This window comes from Nuphar pumila, chromosome 12 (genome assembly GCF_984573655.1).
Source record: "Nuphar pumila chromosome 12, dmNupPumi1.hap1.1, whole genome shotgun sequence".
Lineage (NCBI taxonomy): Eukaryota > Viridiplantae > Streptophyta > Magnoliopsida > Nymphaeales > Nymphaeaceae > Nuphar > Nuphar pumila.
In genome coordinates, this window is record NC_143260.1 from 44,784,568 (window position 1) to 44,810,065 (window position 25,498).

The 25,498-nt window shown below is 36.7% G+C and overlaps 1 protein-coding gene across 1 annotated transcript in view; it reads right to left on the minus strand.

Moving 5' to 3' along the window:
* Positions 1–295: 295 nt before the first annotated feature.
* Positions 296–25,498, minus strand: part of LOC149820858 (cell number regulator 8-like) — a 41,107-nt gene continuing 15,904 nt past the window's right edge. The window contains exons 2-3 of the mRNA XM_089983682.1: positions 18,699–18,901; positions 296–688 (exon numbers count right to left, since the gene is read on the minus strand). Of these exons, the coding sequence (XP_089839808.1) occupies positions 449–688; positions 18,699–18,901 (443 nt within the window). The 3' untranslated portion in view covers positions 296–448. The remainder of the gene's footprint in view (positions 689–18,698; positions 18,902–25,498) is intronic.

A 25,498-nucleotide genomic window follows, 5' to 3' on the forward strand; every position in this document is an offset into this window, starting at 1 on the left:
ATACTCATGGTTATGCACAACTCACCTCACCATTGCATGGTTTAACCAGTTAATAAGATTCTAAAATTCCAAAAGTCAATTGGTAACTCATTCTACATTATCAGTTTCTCTTGCAGGAAGAAAGCATACCAAATTGAAGAACCTAGTAATGTCTCTAAATAAAAACAAAGAAAATTGCCACTCTACCAAAAGTCAATATCCAAAAGATGATAACTATATTACATCTGTTGAGAAGGGTTAACGATAGTTGCTCAAGAAACACAAGGCTGAAACACGCATACCCCAGAAAAGATGTAGTCAAGTTGCAATTAATAGTGTTATGGTTTCAGAAATCCTTGAAATATGTTACATATTTACTCCACAGTAATGGCACACACTTATGCTTAAAGTCTAAGTTCAGAAACATAGATAGACAATTTATGAGCGGCAAGGCTGAGAATAAAAACATCTAGAGTCCACGACTCATTGTTTGCTCCATTGGAGGAATCATGACCAACACAGAGCGGCTGTTAAAACCAGGGTGAGGCAATCTACGACGCAACTCCCTTCCTTCTTGGCAAAGAGAACAGGCATGACAAAAGAAATGAGTAGCAAAATCACAAGCAGACTCACAATGCTCCCTTTGTTCCTCATCTTCAATCATGCCTTGGCAACATCCACAGGATCGAGTAAATGCCTCACAGCTTCCCTGTTAACTCAGCAAACAAACAGTCAAGTTCTCTTGATTTGCCTCGCAATATGAAAAAAAAATTGACAATATATAAGAACATCAACAGCTTTATCTAGAGTATGAATTTTCAAAATCCTACTTAAAAGCACAATCAATCACATTGGTTGAAGCATCTTGATGCTCCTTGACTAGGGATTGTCATTGCTTTGCTGATCCTCGTTAAAAAAAGAAATGAGACAAAAAAAATTCTTCCCAAGACAATTTGCCCCTTACAAAATATGTGAAATTTGTATTTTCCTCTCCAACTCCAATTTGCCCCTTAAAAAAATTTTACCCTATTTTCATATATCTAATTTTTCGCCAAACAAGTTATCATTTAAAGTATTTCAAAGAAAAACATACGAAAACGATTCAATGGAGTAGCAAGAAACTCAAAAAAAACATAATGACAAAAATCACACATAAAGAAAAGAACATATTCCATTCTTCATACAATACTCAAAGAAATAGAATGCATACCGAATAACTATAAGAAAGACAATAGAGAGAAATGAATACTTCACCATTTTTCTTTAACAAATTCTTGAATACCACGCTTCCCGATGCACCAAAGAGCAACTCGATCTCAACCTTGCTCTGATACCATGTTAGAAAGTGACTTGGAATACGTTGGGTTCAATAATGAACCCATACTTATGCACGTGGAGTGCAAATATACCCATTAAAGGGAAACAACATAAGCACATAATGTGCTAACACATAAAACCCATAAAAAGGGAAAAATATGACATAAAGTCATAAGTTGCATATCATTGAAGAATAATGGAGAAGGGGTAAAAACCCCATTACAATGGAGCATAAGCTCCCTCAAGTATATGGAAAAACAAAGGGGGAGACCCCTATTTATAACACAAGAAAGGAGCCACTTAGGGGGCTCCCAAAGGAGTCGTTGGGAGCCCCCAACGGTCACATTTGTGACCATTGGGGGCTCCCCAACGACTCTTTGGGGAGCCACCCTAGGTTGCGCAAACCACGAAAAAGGAAAAAATAAAAAATAAAATAAAAGATAAAATTACAAACATATTCCAAATGGAATATGCTTAAAACTGAAAATGTCTAAACTACCCCTATGCCTATAAATAGAGAAATATATATTGTATATATATAATTAGGATAATACATATGCATATATACCATATATGAATATGTATTATACTTTATATATATAAAATATATATAATATTACAAATGTTGAATGATACATTTTAACACCCCCCCTCAAGCTTTGCGTGGGGGAACGAAAAGGTTGAAGACGGCAAGAAGAAGAATCTCAAAGCTTCAAGAGCCTTCAGAACGAATGTCATTGTAAATATCTTCCTCCAATGTCTTTATCGATGAGCACCTTCTATCCAAGGGACTTCCTTTTCTCTTATCTTCAAGATCCTGAGAAAAGAAAACAACAAAGAACAAGTAAAAAATACATTTGCACTTTACTCAAAAAGGAACATTCCTAACAAGGTGCAAAATTTATGTATAATATGATAGTTACTTTAGCATGAAACGAAAAATTTAGAAAACCAAAGTTTTTAAATCATACATTATGTTAAAACAAAAATGAGCGAAAGCACATTATGCAAAAATAAATTGCAAGAATGCATAATGCATTCATAAGGTCCAACATTGGACAAATATAACCCCATAATGAGGAATAACAAAATGATCCACGAAGGGATACCACAAGAAGCCTACGAAGAGGCATAAAATACATATGCTTTATTGAATGAGAACCCAAGAAAGGCCATAAAGAGCATATGCATATACTTATCATTAAATGAATTAATACTCAAAGAACTCATTAATGATCATGCTTCAAACATGTAATGAAGTGTCAAACAAGATAAACGAAGTCTCCAAGCATACTTTAGGTAAAATAAACCCAAGAGTTCACAAGGTTTTTAAAATCATTTATGAAAGTCACACTTAATTGACAAAAAAAAACATATTTTACATATAAGGGTGGCAAAAACCATAAGCACTTAATATATAGATTAAATGCTAAGAAATCAACTTGATATGCATATCAAAAAGATTATTCACTTGAAAAACACAAGTCATGAATGGAATTTTGCAAATTTCAATAATAGTTCATCCATTACAAACAACTTCCTCATTAGTTCTCCAAAAACCCATAAATCAAGTGTATAAGCTACTAGATCAAGAATATAAAGCCATTAAAGGCCAAAGACACACACAAAGGTGTGTAAAAGAACCTCTTGTCTACATATAATAATACTTGACATAAGTGCATCTACGACAAGAACAAGAGCATACATGCCAACATGGACTAAAAAGTATCTCTTGTCTACATAAAAATACCCTTAAAACCAAGTATGTTCAGCTACTAGAACAAGAGTAATAAGCCAACCATGGGCTAACACATAATACATCTCTTGTCTACATATGATGGCACTTGAAATGAGTGAAATAAGCCAACCATGGGCATACATCTAAGCGACTAGAACAAGGACACAAACGCCAACATAGGCTAAAAATCACACACCATGGTGTGAATCAACGTGCCTTGTCTACATATAAAAACACTCAAGACAAGTGTGTTCAGCTACTAGACCAAGAGAGCAAAAAGCCAACAAAGGGCTAAAAACACACGAAGGTGTAATAAAATTCTTGTCTACATATGATGACACTTAGATAATGGGCATAAAAGGAAAAGACTTTTGAGGCAATAAACTTGTAATGAAAATAAACCTCGAATAAAACAATACTCCTTTTAAAATGAATTCTCATAACAATAACATGCATGTAAAAAATATCTTCAACAAGATACTATAATCGATAAAATAAAATTCTTGAGAACAAATGTGTGAACATACACACACCAAGAACACTTAGAATACTTGTGCAAAATCACAAGAACACATGTGCACAACATACGGAATCACAAATGTGCAAATGCACTCATAAGATTCATAAACAAATAAAAGGTTGGGCTATAATCCCAAAACATTTTGATTTTAAATGTACCTTAAAACATTTAAGGTTTTCAAATACCATATGTCCATCACATTTACTTAGAAGCATCCATAATATCAATGGCACAAGAACAAACTAGTGACACACTCATATATCAAATCATTCTAGAGTCCCAAGGTGCCCATAACTCACCTCAACCACCATCTATAATATGGTAAGTGGACAATCTAAAAAGACATAACAACGAGTGTCACACTCATAATTAGAGATCATATACCAAATCATTCTAGAGTCCCAAGGTGCCCATAACTCACCTCAACCACCATCTATAATATGACAATTTGGACAATCTAAAATGATATAACACGAGGTGCCCATAACTCACCTCAACAAACATCTCTAATAAAACAATAATAAGGCCAAAACAATAATGCATTAAATAACATGTGATGGACAAACATAAATGCCACAAAAGGGCAATAAACACATAAGGAATCATTTTCCAAATAAAAAATTTTTACAAAGAGGACCGATTAACAAATTGAATCAAAGGTCCAATATAATCCATCAAAACAATTTTGCATAACCACGAATTATGCTTAATCTTCAAAAGAAGTCTTGTACACCAAAAAAGGCTTACTATGCAACATAACATGAAATATTAAGCAACATCATGTGTATGAACCGATTTGGAACAAATAAGCCTTAACTATGAAAGACATAAGGTGCAATTAAACAGTGAAGTTGGTGAAGTTCAAAAATAACAAACTTAGGCCAATATAGGCATTCATAAAGATGGTGAATTTCGAAAAACTTATGAAATCTACTATTTCAACTTAAAAATGATAAACAATCATGAAATCTTCATAAAAGAGTATATACTCACAAGAAGATTATAAGGACCGAAAGGCTCCTTAAGGAGAGTTTGAACAAACAAACATATACAACTCCCAAAGAAGGAGAAAACTCCATTAAAGTGGAAGAAATCCCAACAAAATAGATTCATTAACAAAACCTTATGATAAATAAGATTGTACTATGGCTTAAATAAAAAGTAAACATTTATTGAGGAAAAATTTAACACTCTTAAGTTTTATCGAAAAACATGACTTAATAGATTATTACATGCTCCTAATGAAATAAGTACACAATAAACATTAGTGAAGACCATAACTTTTGTAATGAAATATGCGGAAAAGCAAAAGAGTGCATTAAGCACTTACAACATTCACTAATGAACAAACAAAAGGGCAAACACCAAAACCCACAAGAGACAATCACAACATAAAAATATAAATGTCTCTTATTGAAGAGAGAGAGAACTCTCTAAATGTTGAAAACATCCTTAAGAGTGTAAAGATGGAAAGAAAATCACCATATTACATACGACCATTTTAAAACTTAATTCAACCGGTATTAAAAAAAAAAAACTTTCTTAATTAAATGTTGCTCATATAAAACGGACACATAATATGGAATTTTTCATATATGCCAAACATTTTTCAAAAAACTATATTTCACAAGCATTTTAATCTTAACATACCTTTCTTTAAAGACTAAACATTCATATAAAGGTATTTTCATAAACAAGGTTAGGTTTAAAATGTAAATTCAAAGTTCCAACGGTCATAAATTTTTACCGACCCATTAAAGCAAGTTTTGAGCAATCATATATCTAATTTTTCGCCAAACAAGTTATCATTTAAAGTTTTTCAAAGAAAAACATACGAAAACGATTCAATGGAGTAGCAAGAAACTCAAAAAAGACATAATGACAAAAATCACACATAAAGAAAAAAACATATTCCATTCTTCATACAATACTCAAAGAAATAGAATGCATACCGAATAACTATAAGAAAGACAATAGAGAGAAATGAATACTTCACCATTTTTCTTTAACAAATTCTTGAATACCACGCTTCCCGATGCACCAAAGAGCAACTCGATCTCAACCTTGCTCTGATATCATGTTAGAAAGTGACTTGGAATACGTTGGGTTCAATAATGAACCCATACTTATGCACGTGGAGTGCAAATATACCCATTAAAGGGAAACAACATAAGCACATAATGTGCTAACACATAAAACCCATAAAAAGGGAAAAATATGATATAAAGTCATAAGTTGCATATCATTGAAGAATAATGAAGAAGGGGTACAAACCCCATTACAATGGAGCATAAGCTCCCTCAAGTATATGGAAAAACAAAGGGGGAGACCCCTATTTATAACACAAGAAAGGAGCCACTTAGGGGGCTCCCAAAGGAGTCGTTGGGAGCCCCCAACGGTCACATTTGTGACCGTTGGGGGCTCCCCAACGACTCTTTGGGGAGCCACCCTAGGTTGCGCAAACCACGAAAAAGGAAAAAATAAAAAATAAAATAAAAGATAAAATTACAAACATATTCCAAATGGAATATGCGTAAAACTGGAAATGTCTAAACTACCCCTATGCCTATAAATAGAGAAATATATATTTTATATATATAATTAGGATAATACATATGCATATATACCATATATGAATATGTATTATACTTTATATATATAAAATATATATAATATTACAAATGTTGAATGATACATTTTAACAATTGGATCACATTTGGCTTCCCTTGATGACAAGCAATGGTTCTCAAAGAACTAATAGCTCTAAGAGGTTGAACAAAATACACAATAACATCATAAAAAAACATATGCCAAATGCAGTTTCTATATGCTGAAAGCACATGCTACTGGAATAACAAAAGAAAGTGTCAATCAAGATGACATGGATATAGATATAATATCATGGTGTTGCAGTTCATCAAAGTCTAATTACTTGTGAAAAAGAATCACTATACAGGGATATAGCTACAAAAAGTCAAAAATAGAATGTCCAGGTAACTATAGGTGGCACTGGATGTAACATAGAGCAAGGAAGCAGCATTAAACATAACAGTTGAAAGAAGAGACCAGAGCTGAAAAATGAAAATTTTAATGGTTAGGGACACTGGGAATTTTATTGAAGGAGAAGACTACCCTGCTACAGACCAGTGCTTATAAGAGTGCAATTACCAGCAAAAGGAGAAATACTCTGATCAGAATTAAATGGTTAGAGGTAGCAGAAGAACAATAGTTCCATAGTATGTAGGCATAGAAGAAGATCAAGTGCCAAGATGTAATGAGATATGCGGAAATACAAAGAGTGCTATAAGCACTTGCAATGTCAAAAGAGACAATAGCCAAGTCCACAAAGGGACAACACATACACAAGCCTTGAGATAGGCAAAAATATAGAAGTCTCTTTATTGAAAAAGAGAGAGAGCTCTAAAGCATAAGAATTACAAAGGGGTTCACCCCTATTTATACAAGAAGAAAAGGAGAAGAAGGGAGGCCACATGGCCTCAAAAGGTGTGCCAAAAAGGGGCTCCCATGGAGTCATTGGGAGCCCCCAACGGTTACAATTGTGACCGTTAGGGGCCCCAATGACTCAATGGTGGGGCCCCTTAAGTGGCCTAAAGAAAGAATTAAAAAAAAATACAAAAAGAATAAAAATAAAAAAGGCCAAAAAAACAAGTACCCCTATCGGGTACTATGGAAAATGACCATAATACCCCTATCGGGTATTATGGTGTTCTAGGATATATATATACACCATAATACCCCTATCGGGTATTATGGGAAATGACCATAATACCCTTATCAGGTATTATGGTGTTCTAGGATATATATATATATATATATATATATATATATATATATATATATATATATTAACACCCCCCCCTCAAACTTTACGGGGAGATGACCGAAAATTTGCCAAGGAGAAACATGAAGCGAAGAGCAGGAAGGGCTTTAGTGAAAAAGTCCGTCAACTGATATTCTGAAGTGACATATGGAAGAGTAATTATTCCTCGTAAATATTCATCCCGAACATAATGACAATCCATCTCGATATGTTTGGTGCGCTCATGGAAAGTGTGATTGCTTGCAATATAGATGGCACTCTTTATGTCACAGCATAACTTTGAAGCTCCAGCAATATCAACCCCCATGTCTTTGAGAAGACTGCGAAGCCAAACTAATTTCATTGTTGTGGTTGTCATAGCCCGGTATTCAGCTTCAGTAGAAGAGAGCAAGACTTTTTGTTGCTTCTTGCATCTCTAGGCAATTAAGGAATCTCCTAAAAAGACACAAAAAACGGTAGTTGAGATTCGATCATTAGGGTTACCTCCCCAATCTGCATCAATATAAGCAAGAAGATTTAAGGAAGAAGATGAGGATAGAAAGAGCCCTTTATTTATGGTGTTTTTGATGTATCAGATGATCCGGAGCACGGCGCTCATATGCACAGTTGTAGGAGCATGCTGAAATTGGCTTGCAGAGTGAACTACATGAGCGATGTCTGGTCTGGTGATGGTTAGGTAAGTGAAATATCCAATGAGTTGTCTGTAAGGTGTGGGATCTTCCAGAAGAACCCTGTCCTCCAACCTTAATTTGGCATTAATGACCTCTAGAGTTTCTACCTTTTTATCATCTAAAATGCCAGACTTAGTACATATGTCTGCAGCAAGCTTCATCTGTGACAAAATATATCCTCGAAGAGAATATGTGAATTCAATGCCAAGAAAATATCTAATAAAGCCTAAATCAGACATGTCAAAATTATTTTTTAACATGGTTTTAACATCAACAATACTATTTTGATCATTCTCAGTGATAATCATGTCATCAACATAAAGTAATAAGATAGCAATACTAGTACCTGCACTTTTGACAAAGAGAGCAGTGTCAGTATAACAAGGATGAAATCCTAATTTAACCATGATATCACTAAAACGATCATACCAAGCCTTGGGGGCTTGTTTAAGACCATACAGGGCTTTTAAAAGCTTAAGGGTTTGACTTTGTCCAATATTAATTTCCAGTGGTGGATCCATATATACTTCTTCATTTAAATTCTCATTTAAAAAAGCATTTTTTACATCGATTTGATATATAGGTCATTTTTTGGTTGATGCGACAGTTATTAGAGTTCTGATACTAATCATTCGGGCTACAGGAGTGAATGTTTCCTCATAGTCAATTTCATATTCTTGTGAATATTCCTTTGCTACTAACCTAGCTTTATATCTTTCTAGAGAACCATCGCTTTTAGTTTTAACTTTAAAGACCCAGCAACATCCAATAGGTTTTTTTATGCGGAGGGAGTTTGACTATTTTTCAAGTATTAGCCTTTTTTTAATGCATCTAAATCTATTTTCATTGCTTCAACCCAATGTGGTAAAGTCTTAGCTTGATTATAATGAGTGGGTTCATAATATGAATGTAAAGTTATTAAACATGCCTGATAATTGGGTGATAAGGACTCGTAGGACACAAACCTATTGGGTGGTATTGATTCTCTAGAAGAGCGCCTAATGGGGGGTGCTTCTGAAGATTCGGAAATATGAGAGAATTTCTCTAGGGCACTAATAGGTCTTTCTTGATCTCTTCGGGTGTAAACATTAATATTTTCATTATTAGTACCATCACTTGGTGGTGACATATCAAAATTGGACACTTCACAAGTGTCCTCTATATTTTCAAGATGATCCATAGAATCATCATTTACGTCATCAATAAGATCATGTAAAAACATATAATCAATTTCATGTAATGATTCCATTTTTTCAAAATCATCCTCATCTTCTAAGAAAGTTACATCTTTTGAAACATAAAGCTTGTCATTTTTTAAATCAAAACACCTATAGCCTTTTTTTTCCATAACCTAGAAAAACGCAATCAATTGTCTTTGGAGACAACTTATCTCTCTTATGCAAAAGAACAAAGCATTTACAACCAAAGATGCGAAGGCGATTGAAATCGGGTGAGAATTTAAAGAGTTTTTTGTAAGGAGAGACATTCTTTAATTTTGATAAAGGCATTCTATTGATTAGGTATGTTGAGATTAAGACGGCTTCGGCCCAAAAAAAAATCGGAATATTTCTAGAGACAAACAATGTTCTAGCGGTTTTTATAATATGCCTATGCTTTCTTTCCGCTAGTCTGTTTTGTTATGGAGTCTTAGGGCATGATTTTTTATGATAAATTTCATTTTGTGTTAAATAATTTTGGAATTCATTAGACAAGTATTCACCACCGGAATTGGTTCTCAAAGTAGATATATTACTTTGAAATTGGTTTAGAATTTTTATATGAAATTCTTTGAAGAAGGAAAACACTTCCGATTTATGACTAAGGAAATAGATCCAAACATATCGAGTAAAGTCATCGATGAAAGTGACATAATAAGAGTAACCCCCTTTAGACATGACCGGAGATGGAGCCCAAACATCCGAGTGCACCAATTCAAAGGGACTTGAAGAAAAAAATGTTCTAGTTGGAAAAGGAATAGCCTTCATTTTTCCAGAAATACAATCTTTGCAATTAATGTCTTTTTCCTTACAAAATTTGTTTCCAAATGGAAAAAGATACATTTTCGAATAGCTTGGATGATGAAGCCTTTTATGCCAAGTTTCAATACTTTTCTCTTGGACATAAGAACAAAAATGGCTTATAGGAAGGTTTAGATGATCCATATAGTAAAGGTCCCCCTTCTTATGGCCTTGCCCAATCCGCTTCTCGGACTGGAAATCTTGCACAAAGCAACCATTAGATGAGAAAGATATTTCACATCCATGGTCGGCAATTTGGGAGACCGAAAAAAGATTTATATTTAATTTTGGAACAACTCTAACTTTTGGAATAAAAAAATTTTGAGAATTTTTGGCGTTTAGAGTTCCAATGCTAGAAATTTTCAAAAAAGTTCCATCAGTCGTAGAAATACAAGAGCCTTTTGAATTGGTGCAAACATCAATTAAAGCATTTTCATGAGGGGTCATATGAAAAGATGCTCCAGAGTCTAAGATCCAAGTGTAACACCCCGAAATCTTAACCCAATTTTTTGAGGATTTTTTTTTATACAGCGGAAACCAGTCATATCATAGGGCTAAGCATTCCAGAACATTACAGGTGGAGCAAGACTAAAACATTCTTTTCATTTCAATATCAATATCAAGAAAAATTCAGATCAGAGTTCTCATACTATCCTTAGAACAGTAAATCCAAAATCCCGATCGAAACCTCATCCCGCAGCCGCTCCTAACTCTAATTCTTCACCTGAAATTTATAGGAATTAGACTACAACTGTCTAAGTAGGAAATCTGTAACTTTTAATGTGGTACATCATGAATCCAGTATGTGATATGGGTGTCATGTATGATTTTCAGCACATACAAAAATAATTAAAGGTCTATACTACGACAGTAAACAATTTATCAGAAGTTAACTCACAGGTAACATTAATAGCAGCATTTATATATCCCACAACCACAATATGAATCCACACAATTATTCAGGAAAATGCAATTATGACAATTCATAATTCAGATACGCATTCATACCACAAGGTACATCCATTATGCATAAAGAAACATTAAACCATACCATGATGCATAATTTTAGTACAACAAGACATTTAACATACATTGAAAGTTAAACATTACGCATCCACCAAACATATAATAATTAAGGAAACAGATAACATATGCATGTTCTAATGCATAGTAAGAAAATGCATGACTTATGTGTAATGCATAAATCCTCTTATTATCTGTCCTTAAGTTTTCATTCCATATCATGCCCTATTAAATGCATACAATTTAAGTTTCTCTTTTTAATTATCGTTGCCCACGGATACACCAAACGGGTACAATCCCCGATGTCAAGTAGGTTCTCAGGGTAGCTTAACACACAATTTGTATTTTATTACTGGGTTCCAACTTAGCCCTCGACCGAATCACCTTCGGAACATTAGACCTCCACATCTAATGTCGGGGACACAAGGGACACTCCACGCCCACAAGTGTCACTTCCTTGGTACCAAACAAATTCATAGTTGTGACCAACATACCACTCCCGGGTAAAGTGACAGACTCTCCCTAAAACCGTGGCCAGGAGAAGGAACCTCAATATCGGGTTCAGGGGACCAAATTTCAGTACACGGAGTTTTTGTATCCTCACAGTCTCCCCAAGACCGGAACTCTAAGATTCTCATACTCCAGATGAGATATCCCAGAGCATATATTACATTGTTCTTATTCATTATCTTTTTATTAAAAGCCAATTATTGAGTTTTGCAGTTCCGCATGCAAAAACAAAGCAAAAACTCGCATCTACCCCTACGAGAACCATCACGAGACTCCGGCCCATGAAAACACATCGAACAGTGCAATATCAAACAATAATATAAAATATGTTTTTTTTGTGATGCATTTAAACAATTAAGGAAACAGCGAACCAAAGCTCAAGGCTCTCCAGGCCTGTGATGATTCATTTAGACCATTGATGCATCGTATGCAAAAATCATAACTTGCAATTTATGCAATGAGGTGAGCATGCCTCCAAATGCACATCCATTTAAACCAATTTAACAATGTGCATGAGTTACCATAATCATATGCATGTGTTCACCATCCATGTGCACATGCTTTCATGTAATCACTTAACACACATGCATTCATCCATAATTCATAAGTACATGAGAACATTTATGCATGATTTTACATGCTAAACACATTGATTTCATGTATGCACTTTCCAAAACCAACTTTGCAATAATATGTTAACAGGCACCAAATACCTCACATGTTGCAAACTATAAAGCATGCTGACATGTGTCAAATGCATGTGCACCCACACAAATATAAACTCAATCATAATCATGCTATTTCCCAATCATATGCATCCTCACTATGTGTGTTACCTACATCAGATACGTGTATTAATCCAATGCATATCTCCTTTGAGTGTGTGAGTGTGCACATAAATTACACGTGCTCATCAAAAATATCACTAACCGAGCCATGATCTCATTCATAAATGCACAACCAGTACAATGAAATGCTAAGATAACATTTCACGTATTCGCCGGGCAGAAGTGTAAGTTTTTGCATAGGCTAAGGAAAGTGGTCGAGCTTATCAATCCCGGACCCCCATCTTTCTAGCTAAAAATAGTCAATTCAATCCAGCAGACTAAATTCAGTCCAGCCGACTATATGTCAGTCAATCATAATAAAATTTCACGGACTTCCATGAGAGAAGAATACATCTTGCATAATCCCAGGAGTCGATGCCACAAAATGAACACATTCAGCTAATCAATAATTAACATAAGGATGCTCGGTTTGTCAAAGATAGTTTGAGTAGTATCCCAAATTCGAGTCCCTGTGGTCATATGCACATAAGATGCTATTAGTCCTCCCAAGTTTTCAAAGATCTAGTTTATGATCTTTCGAGATATGCAACCAATGTCATAAAAATAGTTTTCCCTCTCAACCAAATAAATTGTAGAGACATTGTTTACATTGAAAATATCTTAACCTGGGCATTCTCTAACAGGGCATGTTTGTATAGCACCCTAAAATATAGTCATGGTGCAAGGACATGAAACACCACTATCATAATTTTCATAAACCAAATTATAATGATCCACAAGATAATATCCTCTCAGTTGTAAGTTAATAGTTATTAGCAACTTATAGTAAGCTTCAGCCAAGTGTCTTCAAACTGATCACCCCAAAAGCCACAAATACTTCCAAAAGCACATTGACCAGATTTCTTTTCCACAGGCGTATGGATCACATGTATATTAATGTCCTCTATAAAGCATCCAGAATCAATAATGAAAATCCCTAATAATGTTAGATCATTTTTTTCCCTCAAGAATGTTTTTCCAAAACCGACTACTCATGGGAAACCCAAATCCAATGTTTACCGAACACCCTAAGGTTTCAGACCTTGATCATTCATGTGATTACCAGGAAATTATTCTTAAAGTGTTCATGCTTTAATCCATGATATACAACAACGAAGATTTTACAGAATGATTTATACCCAAATTCTGAATTTAAAACAGAATGGAACATGCGATACATTTAACTCAGCATCGATTTAACGTACTTTTTAATCTAGCATCTTATTAACTTAAACAGGTTGTTTAATTTAGAGGGCACGCAGTGCAGTTCCCAACAACCTGATTTGTGGTTCAAGTTCATCTCAAGATGCTGACTCTTATCATCATGATGAACAACAAGATACCATCTCAAGACAAATGAAATTATTATGTAAGACCAGAAATTATAGATAAAGCATGTCACAATAACAAATTCAAAATATATGACTCTTACATTGTGGAAGCACCCACCCGACGCTTGGGCAGGACACTTTCCGAACCGGCTATCAGTTTGAAAATCTAAAATCTCAGAATGTAAGATCAGCAGTGTCATACCCGGTTTGAGCCTACACCATAGTTTTTATTCAGCTAGTAAGGTCTATGATTCAGAACGTATTCAGCTAGTAAGGTCTATGATTCAGAACAGTACCCAGACATCTGTTGACAGGGAGTTCCCTGCTGATCCTCATAACTTTAAAATGAACATCTAAAGTGCATTATGTAAATGTTTTAGATTTAAAGCATGCAGAATGTATACTTAAGATATTTCAGGAACATAGGCTTAAGAGTGTCACTCTGGTTCCCCAACTATCACCATTGCTCTCACGAACTGCAAATGCAATTAAGATTTATTTTGATACGACTCATAATTGGTTTAGTCCAACCCTCAACACCTTAATACAACTAAGAAAATCATAAACTTCATCAGACCCACGCTATAAAATGACACTTCACGGTCCTGAAGTTATGATGAACCAAGCTGAACCAAGCTATTGATATCAAACTTTATCATACATAAACAAAAATTTAACCCAACTGTTGCAACTTAGTATAAAACCCATGATCAAGACTACTGAGTCAAATGAAAACTGTAAAAGAAATACTATACATAAAATAACTTAACGTTCATGGGTTTAAATCTATCAACATTCATGTACACGTGAATCAAATTTTCTTTAAGAGAATCGTGCTTACCCCAAAAATCGACAGATCAAACACCAAATTAGGCTAATCAGGTGCTTCTAATGATTTCCTAAATTAATACATGCCAAACCAAAATCTGTGTAGAGCATGCATGTAAAATCAAGAATTTGCATTTACAAGTTAAACCCTTATTGTCGTCCGAGTTAGGGCTTCCCCTGTAACCCCAGGGTTCCTGATGGCCTTCGGTTCCTCTTCTTGCATAAAAACAAGAAACCCCCAAATCGCACATCTTGGGTTTAACAGAAATTTCTTCCCCTTTTCTTGACCGACCCACAACACACACAAGATACAATCAACACCAAACAAGAAAAGTGTGAAAATCCTACCTTTTCCGGCGACTGGAGAAGCATAGGAGGTGGCCAGCGCTGCTGCTCGTGATCTCAGTAGCGTCGTGCATCCCTAGTCATGCGATGATTGTGATGGAGCCGGTTCCGATGGCCTTGCAGTCACGCACAAAAACGAGAGAGAGATGAGAGAGCGTGAGAGAAAGACGAGAGGCGGAGGGAAAGAGAGAGATGGGCGACAGAGACGAGGAGAAGAGACCCCCCTCCAACCCTCTTCTCTCCGAGAAGGGTGGGGTTGGTTACCCTCTGTAACCTCCCTCCCCTTGACTTCTTGACGCTCTGCAAGAATCGTGCCCTAGGCACGATTCTTGTAATCGAGCCCCTTTTAAAATAAAAAGGTATCGGGTCCGGGTCCCGCAACCCGCGATGCTGGATCCGAGCGATCTGGATCTGTATGTTTAAAAATATGGATCCAGGTCAGCCTATATTAAGGGATCCAAGTGGATCGGGGTGGGCATAGAACTGTCGGATCCACTGGCTGGGTCCATTTGGCTCCAATGTGGGGTCCAAACCCAACTCACCCACAACTATTATATGGATCCCGGTAATGGATCTTATGCCCATAATGCATAAAACTACCCTTTTTTTTTTACGGGTATTACACCAAGAGTACGTATCGGGTGATGACGTAGATGCAATGGCCGCACCCGAAGTGGAGGAAGTAGCTTTAAGGATTTGTTGAAGGGTCATGGATATTTGACCAAGGGTCTCTTTGAGGTCACCATTCTTGCCTTCATCTTCTTTTGTGGTAGATTCTTCAAGAGATGCCACCTTAGGCTTGAAAGTTCCATTGAGCTTTGGGCAAGCGGGTTTAATGTGACCCGGCTCATAGCAATGATGACATACAATCATTTTTCTTCCTCCATTATAGTTTCCTTGTTTACCAAAATGGGGGGGGGGGCTTGTAGGTTTTTACATTATTGCCGGGTTTGGAAATGACAAGCACTTCATCAATATTCTTACTCATCCCAAGCCTTGTTTCTTCTTGGGTGATTTCGGCAATAGCATCCTCTATAGGAGGAAAGATGGATCCATGGAGAAGTGATGACCACACTTGCTCAAATTCGAGACGTAGCCCAAATAAGAATTGGAACAATCGATCTAATTCCATTTGCTTTTGTCTTAGTTCGACATCTTTCATAGCAACCAATTTTGGCTCTAAAAGAGCCAACTCATCCCCATAATAGGTTTAAAGCACTATAGTAGTCTTGAATACTTGAATCGCCTTGTTTGGTGGTTCTAATTTTTTATTGCAAAAAAATAGGCTCTTGCAAGATCCTTTTGGGTATACATACCCTTCATAAAAAACCAAGCCTCATTGGCCCGACGAAATTTAGCTATATTAGCACATACCTTCAGTTCGACATTGTTCATGAACCAAGCAAGGATTTTTGTGTGATTGCTTTCCCAATCTTCTACTTTCTTTTAATAATTTTCAATGGCTTTGAGGCAATCATCTCCCTCAAGAGCCTTTTCTTGTCCACCTTTGATCTTTGTGAGCTCCAATTTAGGTTTCGGAATGAAACCCATAACATGCCCCAAAAGTTTCTTGCCTTTGAAGTTGTTCTCCATTGCCGATGCCCACATCATGTAATTCTTCCCATCGAGTTTGAATGATAGATCGATTTTTGCTTCCATAATGTCACCAAGAAGTGAGAAGGGAGACAATAGATGAAAAGTATACGTACCACGCTTCTTCCTCTAAGAACCGAGTGGCTCTGATACCATGTAATGAGATATGCGAAAATACAACGAGTGTTATAAGCACTTGCAATGTCCTACAACGGACAAACAAAAAAGACAATAGCCGAGTCCACAAAGGGACAACACATACACAAGCCTTGAGATAGGCAAAAATATAGAAGTCTCTTTATTGAAAAAGAGAGAGAGCTCTCAAGCATAAGAATTACAAAGGGGTTCACCCCTATTTATACGAGAAGAAAAGGAGAAGAAGGGAGGCCACATGGCCTCAAAAGGTGTGACGAAAAGGGGCTCCCATGGAGTCGTTGGGAGCCCCCAACGGTCACAATTGTGACCGTTGGGGGCCCCAACAACTCAACGGTGGGGCCCCTTAAGTGGCTTAAAGAAAGAATTAAAAAAAAAAAGAAAAATAAAATAAATACAAAAAGAATAAAAATAAAAAAGAGGGAAAAAAACAAGTACCACTATCAGGTACTGTGGAAAATGACCATAATACCCCTATCGGGTATTATGTTGTTCTATATATATATATATATACATATATTTTAACACAAGCAACAGAGCACTAGAACATCATCTAAGATGCTACGTATCTTTCACTACAACCAAATCCTATGTCCTAACACCTAACATTACAGGTATGTCACATTATTTTGGTTGCTACGGTGCAAATTGGAGAAAATGTCTCTGCAAGATATCCACAATAATAAACAGGGTAGGTGCCTGTTAATGGTGGTTAAAGTGAGAGACAATAAACTCCATTGATACAGATTATGTCTTAGAGTACTGCTCAAGGCAACCATACCCTTTATACCTATAAATATTTCAGGTATTGCTCAGTCCCTGAGGCTTTCTTTGCATTTTCTTGATACTGTTATGATAGAAGCTGGGCCTAACAATTTACCCTGGTTCATTATAAATAACACAACATGGATTTAATGATAATACATATGGATTCAATCTTGCAAAATTGGTGAATTCATCTAATAGCCTAAGAATTACAAAAGCAAAACAAAGAACAAGTTTATCTGTTCCCCAAAGTTTTCAGATGGATACAGATTATGCTTTCTTCATCACAAGTTGCACATAAAGCTTATGTTACAAGGCCATCCGTCATATACTCCTCTCCAGTTTACGTAAACATGTAATACATAGTTCAAGTAGCTAGAACTCAGAAAAAAGTACTTAAAGCAAGCAGCTTTGGTGATTAATATCATTTTAAGTTTTAACTATTGGAGTCCTTGAAAAGGGCACATTCAGAATGTACTGTCCTAGTCCCTAGTTTTGCGAACAACGTAGAAAGTCTCACAGTGTATTGTTCCTATGAATCTATAGATGATAAATAAAAGCTGATGTAAGTCATACAGAGGAGGAAAAGAAGAGTATATGCTAATTTGGATGCTGATAGATGAGGGTTGGGGCTTACAAGTCTACAGGCCCTATATACAGCAATTACTGGAACCACATGTTTTCTAATACGGTTTTTCTCATCAATAATAAATAAGGAAATTTCTTCTTGAGACCTTAAAGAGAGCAAATAACTGTTGTCCAGTTTCATCTCCCCTAGATGTCCAGCTGATTTAGATTATCATGATGATAGAAAACGTGGGTGTGCTGAAGAAAGTTGAAAGGATAACTCTACATGATCCTTTATATATAGAGAGCCACTCATCAAAAAACTACACTTTCAAATAACCTTCTGGCAGCCTTACGGTTATATGCATACAGAACATAAGCATTGTCTGTCGATAACAAACAGGCAGCCAGATGCAATCAGAAATACAAGGAATACACTACAAATGTACGTATATTAGAAAAATGCTTGGAATAATTCTATCAACTACTATGATAAAACTGGTTAATCAAGAAAATCATGCCATATTTTATATTATCCAAAACCATAAAGTACATGCAGCAGAAACATAAAGCAAATAGAACTGATCAAATACAGAAATTAAAGGATATTATTTGTATCCTATAAATAATTATTAATGACCGTTTATATGATGACAAAGTTGGGAAACATGCCTCAAGGTTGAATTTCCGGCGAATTGCAGTGCGGCTGGGGTATGAAAACCAGGGTGCTAGGCAATTCCAGCCAAACAATGAGTTTCCCAGAAGGTAAAGACCAGTATATGGTAAGCAGTGGTTTGCAAATGTACCAGGACCTGATCCAATCCTCTCAACATTACTTCCATACAGCACACAAGGAGCAAAACTTCCAAGCAGGCCTGACCAAAATATCAAACTTGTCAGACTAAACTTTGAAAGTACCGATAATGCAAATATATAACTGAGAGCAGAGAGTAATTACCAGTGTTGGTAACTAAGGCAAATAACCATGCAAAGAATGCACGACCAAAAGGATGTGAAAAAACAAAACTACTAAAGGTGCAGGATGGCATGTTTTGATAAGCTCAAATTCATATTCCATAATTCTTACTGTGTTAAAACACTCATGTATACCAAATACCCATTCAAGCAGCTGCAAAGGAAAAAATGAGAATAGCAATAGCAGTCAGGCTCAGCAAACTTGATCATAACAAGAAAATTAGCACACATAAGAAATACTTATTCCCTCCTAGAGTGCATAGTAATTGTAATGAAGCGCTCCAACAAACAGAAAAGGAAAAAGAAAAAACTAATAGAGAGAATTTATACAATTGGATATTACATGTTTCATATTTTACTTGTTCAATTAATTTGTGATTGGAATAAACCTTAGGTCCAATATCAAAAAATCTGATCCTATATGCTAAAAATGGGTAGGACGGTGGAGTGCCTTCTAGATTATAAGCCTCTAAGTTATGGCTGTTGGGTTCCCTAAGTGTCATCTAATTCTACCTGCTTTTAGAGAGAAGCTCAAGTATATATATCCCTCCTCACCAACCGTTTTACCATCCACCTCAAGTGAAAGTAAGAGCGAGGAATGAGTGAGTGTAAAAGACAGTGAGTTTTGTCCTCTAGTGTACGAGAAAGTTCTTATGAAATAAAATATTGCTTTCTTTATTCATTTGTGGTCCTTCCTTTGCAAAAAATGTATTGTCATACCTCTCATGTGAGTGTATGCTATTCAAACTCATCTAATTTTCAAGCCTCTATTCCGCTGCACCAATTCCCCCCCTTTAATTTATTTCCATTTTTTTTTCTAAAATTTTCAAATTTGTCTGCTGGGATCGGCTTTATGAACATATAGGCAACCCGATCTTTGTTAGGGATGAACTCTGGAACTATTTTTTCCTTTTTCACCAATTCTCTGATATAGTGATGGTGCATTTCTATATGTTTTGATCTACTATGAAACACCAGATTTTTTCTCATGGCAATGGCAGACTTGTCACAATAGATGACAGTCGATCCGGCTTTGCTTCTGTTGTAAGTCTGCGAGGATTCGCCTTAGCCAGACTGCTTCACATGCGATAATGGTGGCAGATGATAGTGATACCATATCTTGCTTTTTTGAACACTAGGAGATGGATTTTATACCAAAGTTGACAGACTAGGAAGCGGAAGCGGGAAACAATATAGGAAGCGAAAGCGAGAAGCGGTGCATTTTAAAATGCATAGGAAGCTATATATATAAAAGAATTGAATGGAATCAAAATGAAACACAAATAAAAATTAAAATAAAAGTGACAGTACATTTCATGGTTTTTTAGTGTAAAAAATAAATTTTTAACAAAATCTAAAAATGATGACTACCAATTTAGAGAAAGCACATGGAAATGAGTGAGAAGAGAGAAAACACATAAAAAACATGAAAAGTTGAGTAAAAGAACATATAAAAATAGATGAAGCATGTGGAAAGCATAGGAGAAGTGTCGAGGAATCAAGGCTCTCATCAAGTTTTGGAAGCGAGAAGTATGGTGCTTCTGAAGCGAGTTTCCGAGAAGTGGGCTTCCCACCTATCTAAGAAGCTTCCGGTAACTCTGTTTTATACCCAGGCAAAAAACATACCCTAAGGTACTTTTTTATCATTAATGGATCCTGCCCAGCCGTTATTTGTATATCCAACTAGCTTTAACTTATTTTCTGCAGCATATCTGATTCCAAAATTCTTAGTGCCTTATTTTAGGATTCTTTTTGCTGCTGCAAGATAGAGATTGTAATACCCATAATTTTTCGATGATTATCTAAATAAATAAAGATGATTTTTTGTGTCTTATTTATGGATTTATATGTATTCAAATATGCATTGAGATCAAAATTGATTGTGTATAGTAATGTGAAATTTAATATCAGTTGAATTGGAATTTTAATTTAAGTTAAAATGGATTTCGAATTTAACTCAGGGTTAATTTCATGTAAAATAGAATCTAAATGGAATTTGGATTTAGTTACCAGTGAATTTGGATTGAGTATGTGGAGTTGGATCCAAATTAGGTTGAAAACTTATTGGATTTGGATTTTGTATGAAATCCAAGATTTATAATTTATCTAAAGTCTAAATTGAAAATTAGGAAATTCAATAAATAGGTAAAACTTGATTAACTATTTAATTAGGTCAATCCAAGAGGGTGGGATACCCCCAGGTGGGCCCACACCTCTTGGCTGGAAATTTCTTTCCAAAACTTTAAATCCATTTGAAATCTCATGAAGAAAAGAAAGAAAAAGAATTTTAAAAAGTTACCAAATTAGTGTTAAGGTTTTGTTAAGGAAGCCTTGAGTCCAAATTGGACCCACTTAGCAACAAAGGCAAGTAGGTGGGCCCACATAGATGTCCCTACCTACTTGGACACTTTAAAAATATGAAAAAAAAATAAAAGAAGATAAAGAAAAGAAAATAGAAAGAAGGAAAGAAAGAAAATTCAAGAAAAAAAATGTGGAAGATCAAGGAGAGGGGAATGACCCACCCTCTTTCCGTATGTGTGAGGGAAGCAAAGGCAAGCCATTGGCCTTGCCTTAGTTGGACCCACATAGGAAAAATGAAAAGAAAAAACAAGAGTCTCTCTCTCTCTCTCTCTCTCTCTCTCTCTCTCTCTCTCTCTCTCTCTCCAACAAGGGGTTGGTTCAGCAACCATTGTAGTTGAAGCTTGGAAGTACCTTACTCGAATTTGAAGCTGGGAGACGAAGGGTTTCACCGGTTCAAAACGGTTTATGGGGTAGGTGCAACAAATGCATAGGCGTGGGTCAATCTATGTCACATGGGTGCGGGTGCGGGTGTAAAACCCATAATTTTTAAGGATTATTAATAAATAAAGAACTCATTTTTTATCTCCAAATTAGAAATGTGTTTCTAGCTTTTGAATTTCATTTATTTATTTATTACATATTCATTTGTTCATTCAAGTCAATCAAAGTATAATTTGCATTTATAGAATTATTTTAGGCTATAAATCACTATTTATATATGTTGAAGGAAGCACCAAACCCTAGGTAGAGAGAGAGAGATAGAGGGAAAGATAGAAGAGAGAGAGAGAGAGTGAGAGGGAGAGACGGCTGCACAGAGAAAAACACTTCTTACCTTCATTAGGGCTTCACTCTATGTTAAATAGAGAGAGGCTAAAAAGACTAATTACATCTAAGCCCTTTATGACAAAATAATTTCAAATAGCCTCTAATATAAAAAGATAATATAAAAAGACTTAACTTAAAACCACCTATTCTCAACACTCCCCCTCAAGCTGGAGCATAGATATCAATCATGCTCAGCTTGTCACAACATTTTGAGAAATTAGGTCTCGCCAGAGCTTTGGTAAAAACATCCGCTACTTGATCTTCGGAAGATACATGATCGGTGCAGATAAACCCAGCTTGAACCAGGTCACAAACATAGTGACAGTCAACTTCAATATGTTTAGTCCTTTCATGAAACACTGGGTTGTTGGCAATATATGTAGCAGCCCTATTGTCACACATCATCAACATAGGCAGGGATACTTTCTCCTGAAGCTCGGTCAAGACTGATTTTACCCACATAATCTCAGCTGTTGTCTGGGCCATTGGCCGGTATTCAGATTCAGCACTCGACCTGGCTACAACAGTTTGTTTCTTACTCCTCCAGGTAACAAGATTTCCTCCCACAAACACACAAAATCCAGATGTTGACTTCCTATCTTCGACAGATCCTGCGTAATCTGCGTCAGTGTAGGCAACCACATCCAACGATGGATTTCGTTTAAACAACAGACCTTTTCCAGGAGATGACTTTAAATACCGAAGAACCATCATAGCTGCATCCCAGTGAACTTTTGTAGGTTTGTCCATGAACTGACTGATTTTACTCACGGCTAATGAAATGTCAGGTCTAGTAACAGTCACATATAGCAACTTACCCACCAAGGATCTAAAGCTGGCACTATCCACACAGTCAGATTTCTCATCGAACATGTGAGTTTTGGGATCCATTGGAATATTAGTTGGCTTAGCTCCTAGCATTCCAGTCTCTTTTAATAAGTCCAACACATACTTTCTTTGAGACAACACTAAGCCCTCTTTGTTTCTTGCAACCTCGATACCCAGAAAATATCGAAGGTGACCAAGATCTTTAGTAACAAAGTGCTTCTGAAGATGATCTTTTGTTGCAGAAATATCTTGGGCACTGCTCCCTGTTAATATGATGTCATCGACGTATACCACCATAACAACAATTCCAGTACTGGTTTTCTTGATAAACAAAGAATGATCTGAAGCTGACCTGACAAATCCAAAGCTCGACATTACCTCAAATAATTTATGAAACCATGCCCGCGGACTCTGCTTCAGGCCATAAATAGCCTTCTTCAACTTGCACACCTTCTGACACTCCCCCTGAACCTCGAACCCTGGAGGTTGTTGCATGTAGACAGTTTCATGCAAATCCCCATACAAAAAGGCATTCTTGACATCCAACTGAAACAAGGGCCATCCATGGTGCACAGCAACAGAAAGAACAAGACGAATAGTGCCCAGACGAGCAACTGGGGAGAAAGTTTCAGAAAAGTCAACCCTATAAGTCTGAGTGTAGCCTTTTGCAACCAACCGGGCTTTGTACCGTTCAATCGACCCATCCGAGTTATACTTAATGCTATATACCCATTTGCAGCCTACAATATCTGCATCTGTGGGAGGATCAACCAAGTCTCAAGTGTCTCGAGACCATAAGGCATCCATCTCATCACGCATAGCCTGCATCCAGTTGGAGTCGACTAGAGCTTGACTGTGATGAAGCGGAACAGAAGAGGCAGACAGAGCAGAAATAAAATTCTTCATAGATGCCCCAAGATTAGCTTCTGATACAAATTGCGTGATGGGGTAGAGAGTGCACTGTCTCTTTCCCTTGCGCAGAGCAATGGGAAGATCAACATCAAATGTAGGGGCAACAGTTTGCTCAGAATTACTTACCTGAGGAGAATGAGGTGATGGCGGCATGGAGGTAGGAGGCACCCTGTGCGTGTATACTATGGGAGGGTTTCGGAAGCGAGACACACCTGACACTGGAACCAAGGACTGAGGAGGAAGCGATTCTAACGGAAAGGGAGGAATCGGCAGAGAAAGGATATCACCAAGGCTCTCCTGTAGTCTGGGAGTAGTACTTGAAAAATAAAGAATAGACTCAAAGAAGGTAACGTCCGCACTAACATACTCTTTATGAGATATAGGGTCGTAGCAACGATATCCTTTTTGGTTCTTAGGATACCCAAGGAAAACACATTTAATAGACTGGGCAGCAAGTTTATCTCGATCCGGACCCAGCTTATGCACAAAACACACACATCCAAAAACTTTAGGAGGGATAGGGAAGAGAGGAGCCTCTGGATGGAGAATTTGAATAGGGATCTGGTCTTCTACAGAGCTTGACGGCATGCGATTTATCAGAAAACCAGCTGTCAGAACCGCATCGCCCCAGTATGAAGCAGGCATATTGGATTGAATCATAAGGCACCGAGCAACATTAAGGATTTGTCTATGTTTCCTCTCAGCCACTCCATTTTGCTGGGAGGTATGGGGGCATGTAAATTGAGGTTGAATCCCATTACCAGATTAGAATTGAAGTAAGTCTTTGGATTTGAACTCAAGAGCATTATCAGTGCGAACAATTTTAACGCATACATCAAATTGAGTTTTTATCTCGGCAATTAAAGATTTAAGAATGACAGGACCTTGAGACCGATCTTTTAACAGGAACACCCACGATAACCTTGAGAAGTCATCAACAATAACTAGATAATAACGACACTGAGCCCTATTCGGAATCCTACTCGGACCCCACACATCGACATGAAGAAGATCAAACAATCCTTGACTTGACGGACTCTGACTAGTAGGGAAAGAGCTTCGACAATGTTTTCCCAATTGACATGTTTCACACTGAAAAGAAACTGAGGGAGGTAGATGAGGAATGACACGACGAAGTTTTGTCACTGGAAGGTGACCCAAACGATGATGCCACAATAGAGGACTTGAGGATGATGTACCAGCTGAATAGGCCGAAACTTCTGGTTGGAGTAGGTAATACAGACCACCTTCCTCATAGCCGCCACCAATCTTTCTCCCCGTCAGCAAGTCCTGAAAGGTGCACCCCATAGGATCAAAAATCACTCTACAATTCAAATCTTTTGTCATTCGACTGACGGATAGTAAATTCTGTGGAAACGAAGGAGCATGAAGAACATGCGACAATTGAAGAGTAGGAGTAATAGACATGCTTCCCTGCCCTACAATTGGGGAAGAACTACAATCAGCAAGAAGTACCCCTTTTTGACCAGTCACAGGTTTTAAACCCAAAAAATTACTCGAATTTCCGCACAAGTGACCAGAGGCTCCAGAATCAATGATCCACCTATCACCTTGACCAGATAGGCCATCACCTGCCGAGCACACAACCTCCGCAATAGAAGACTTCGAAG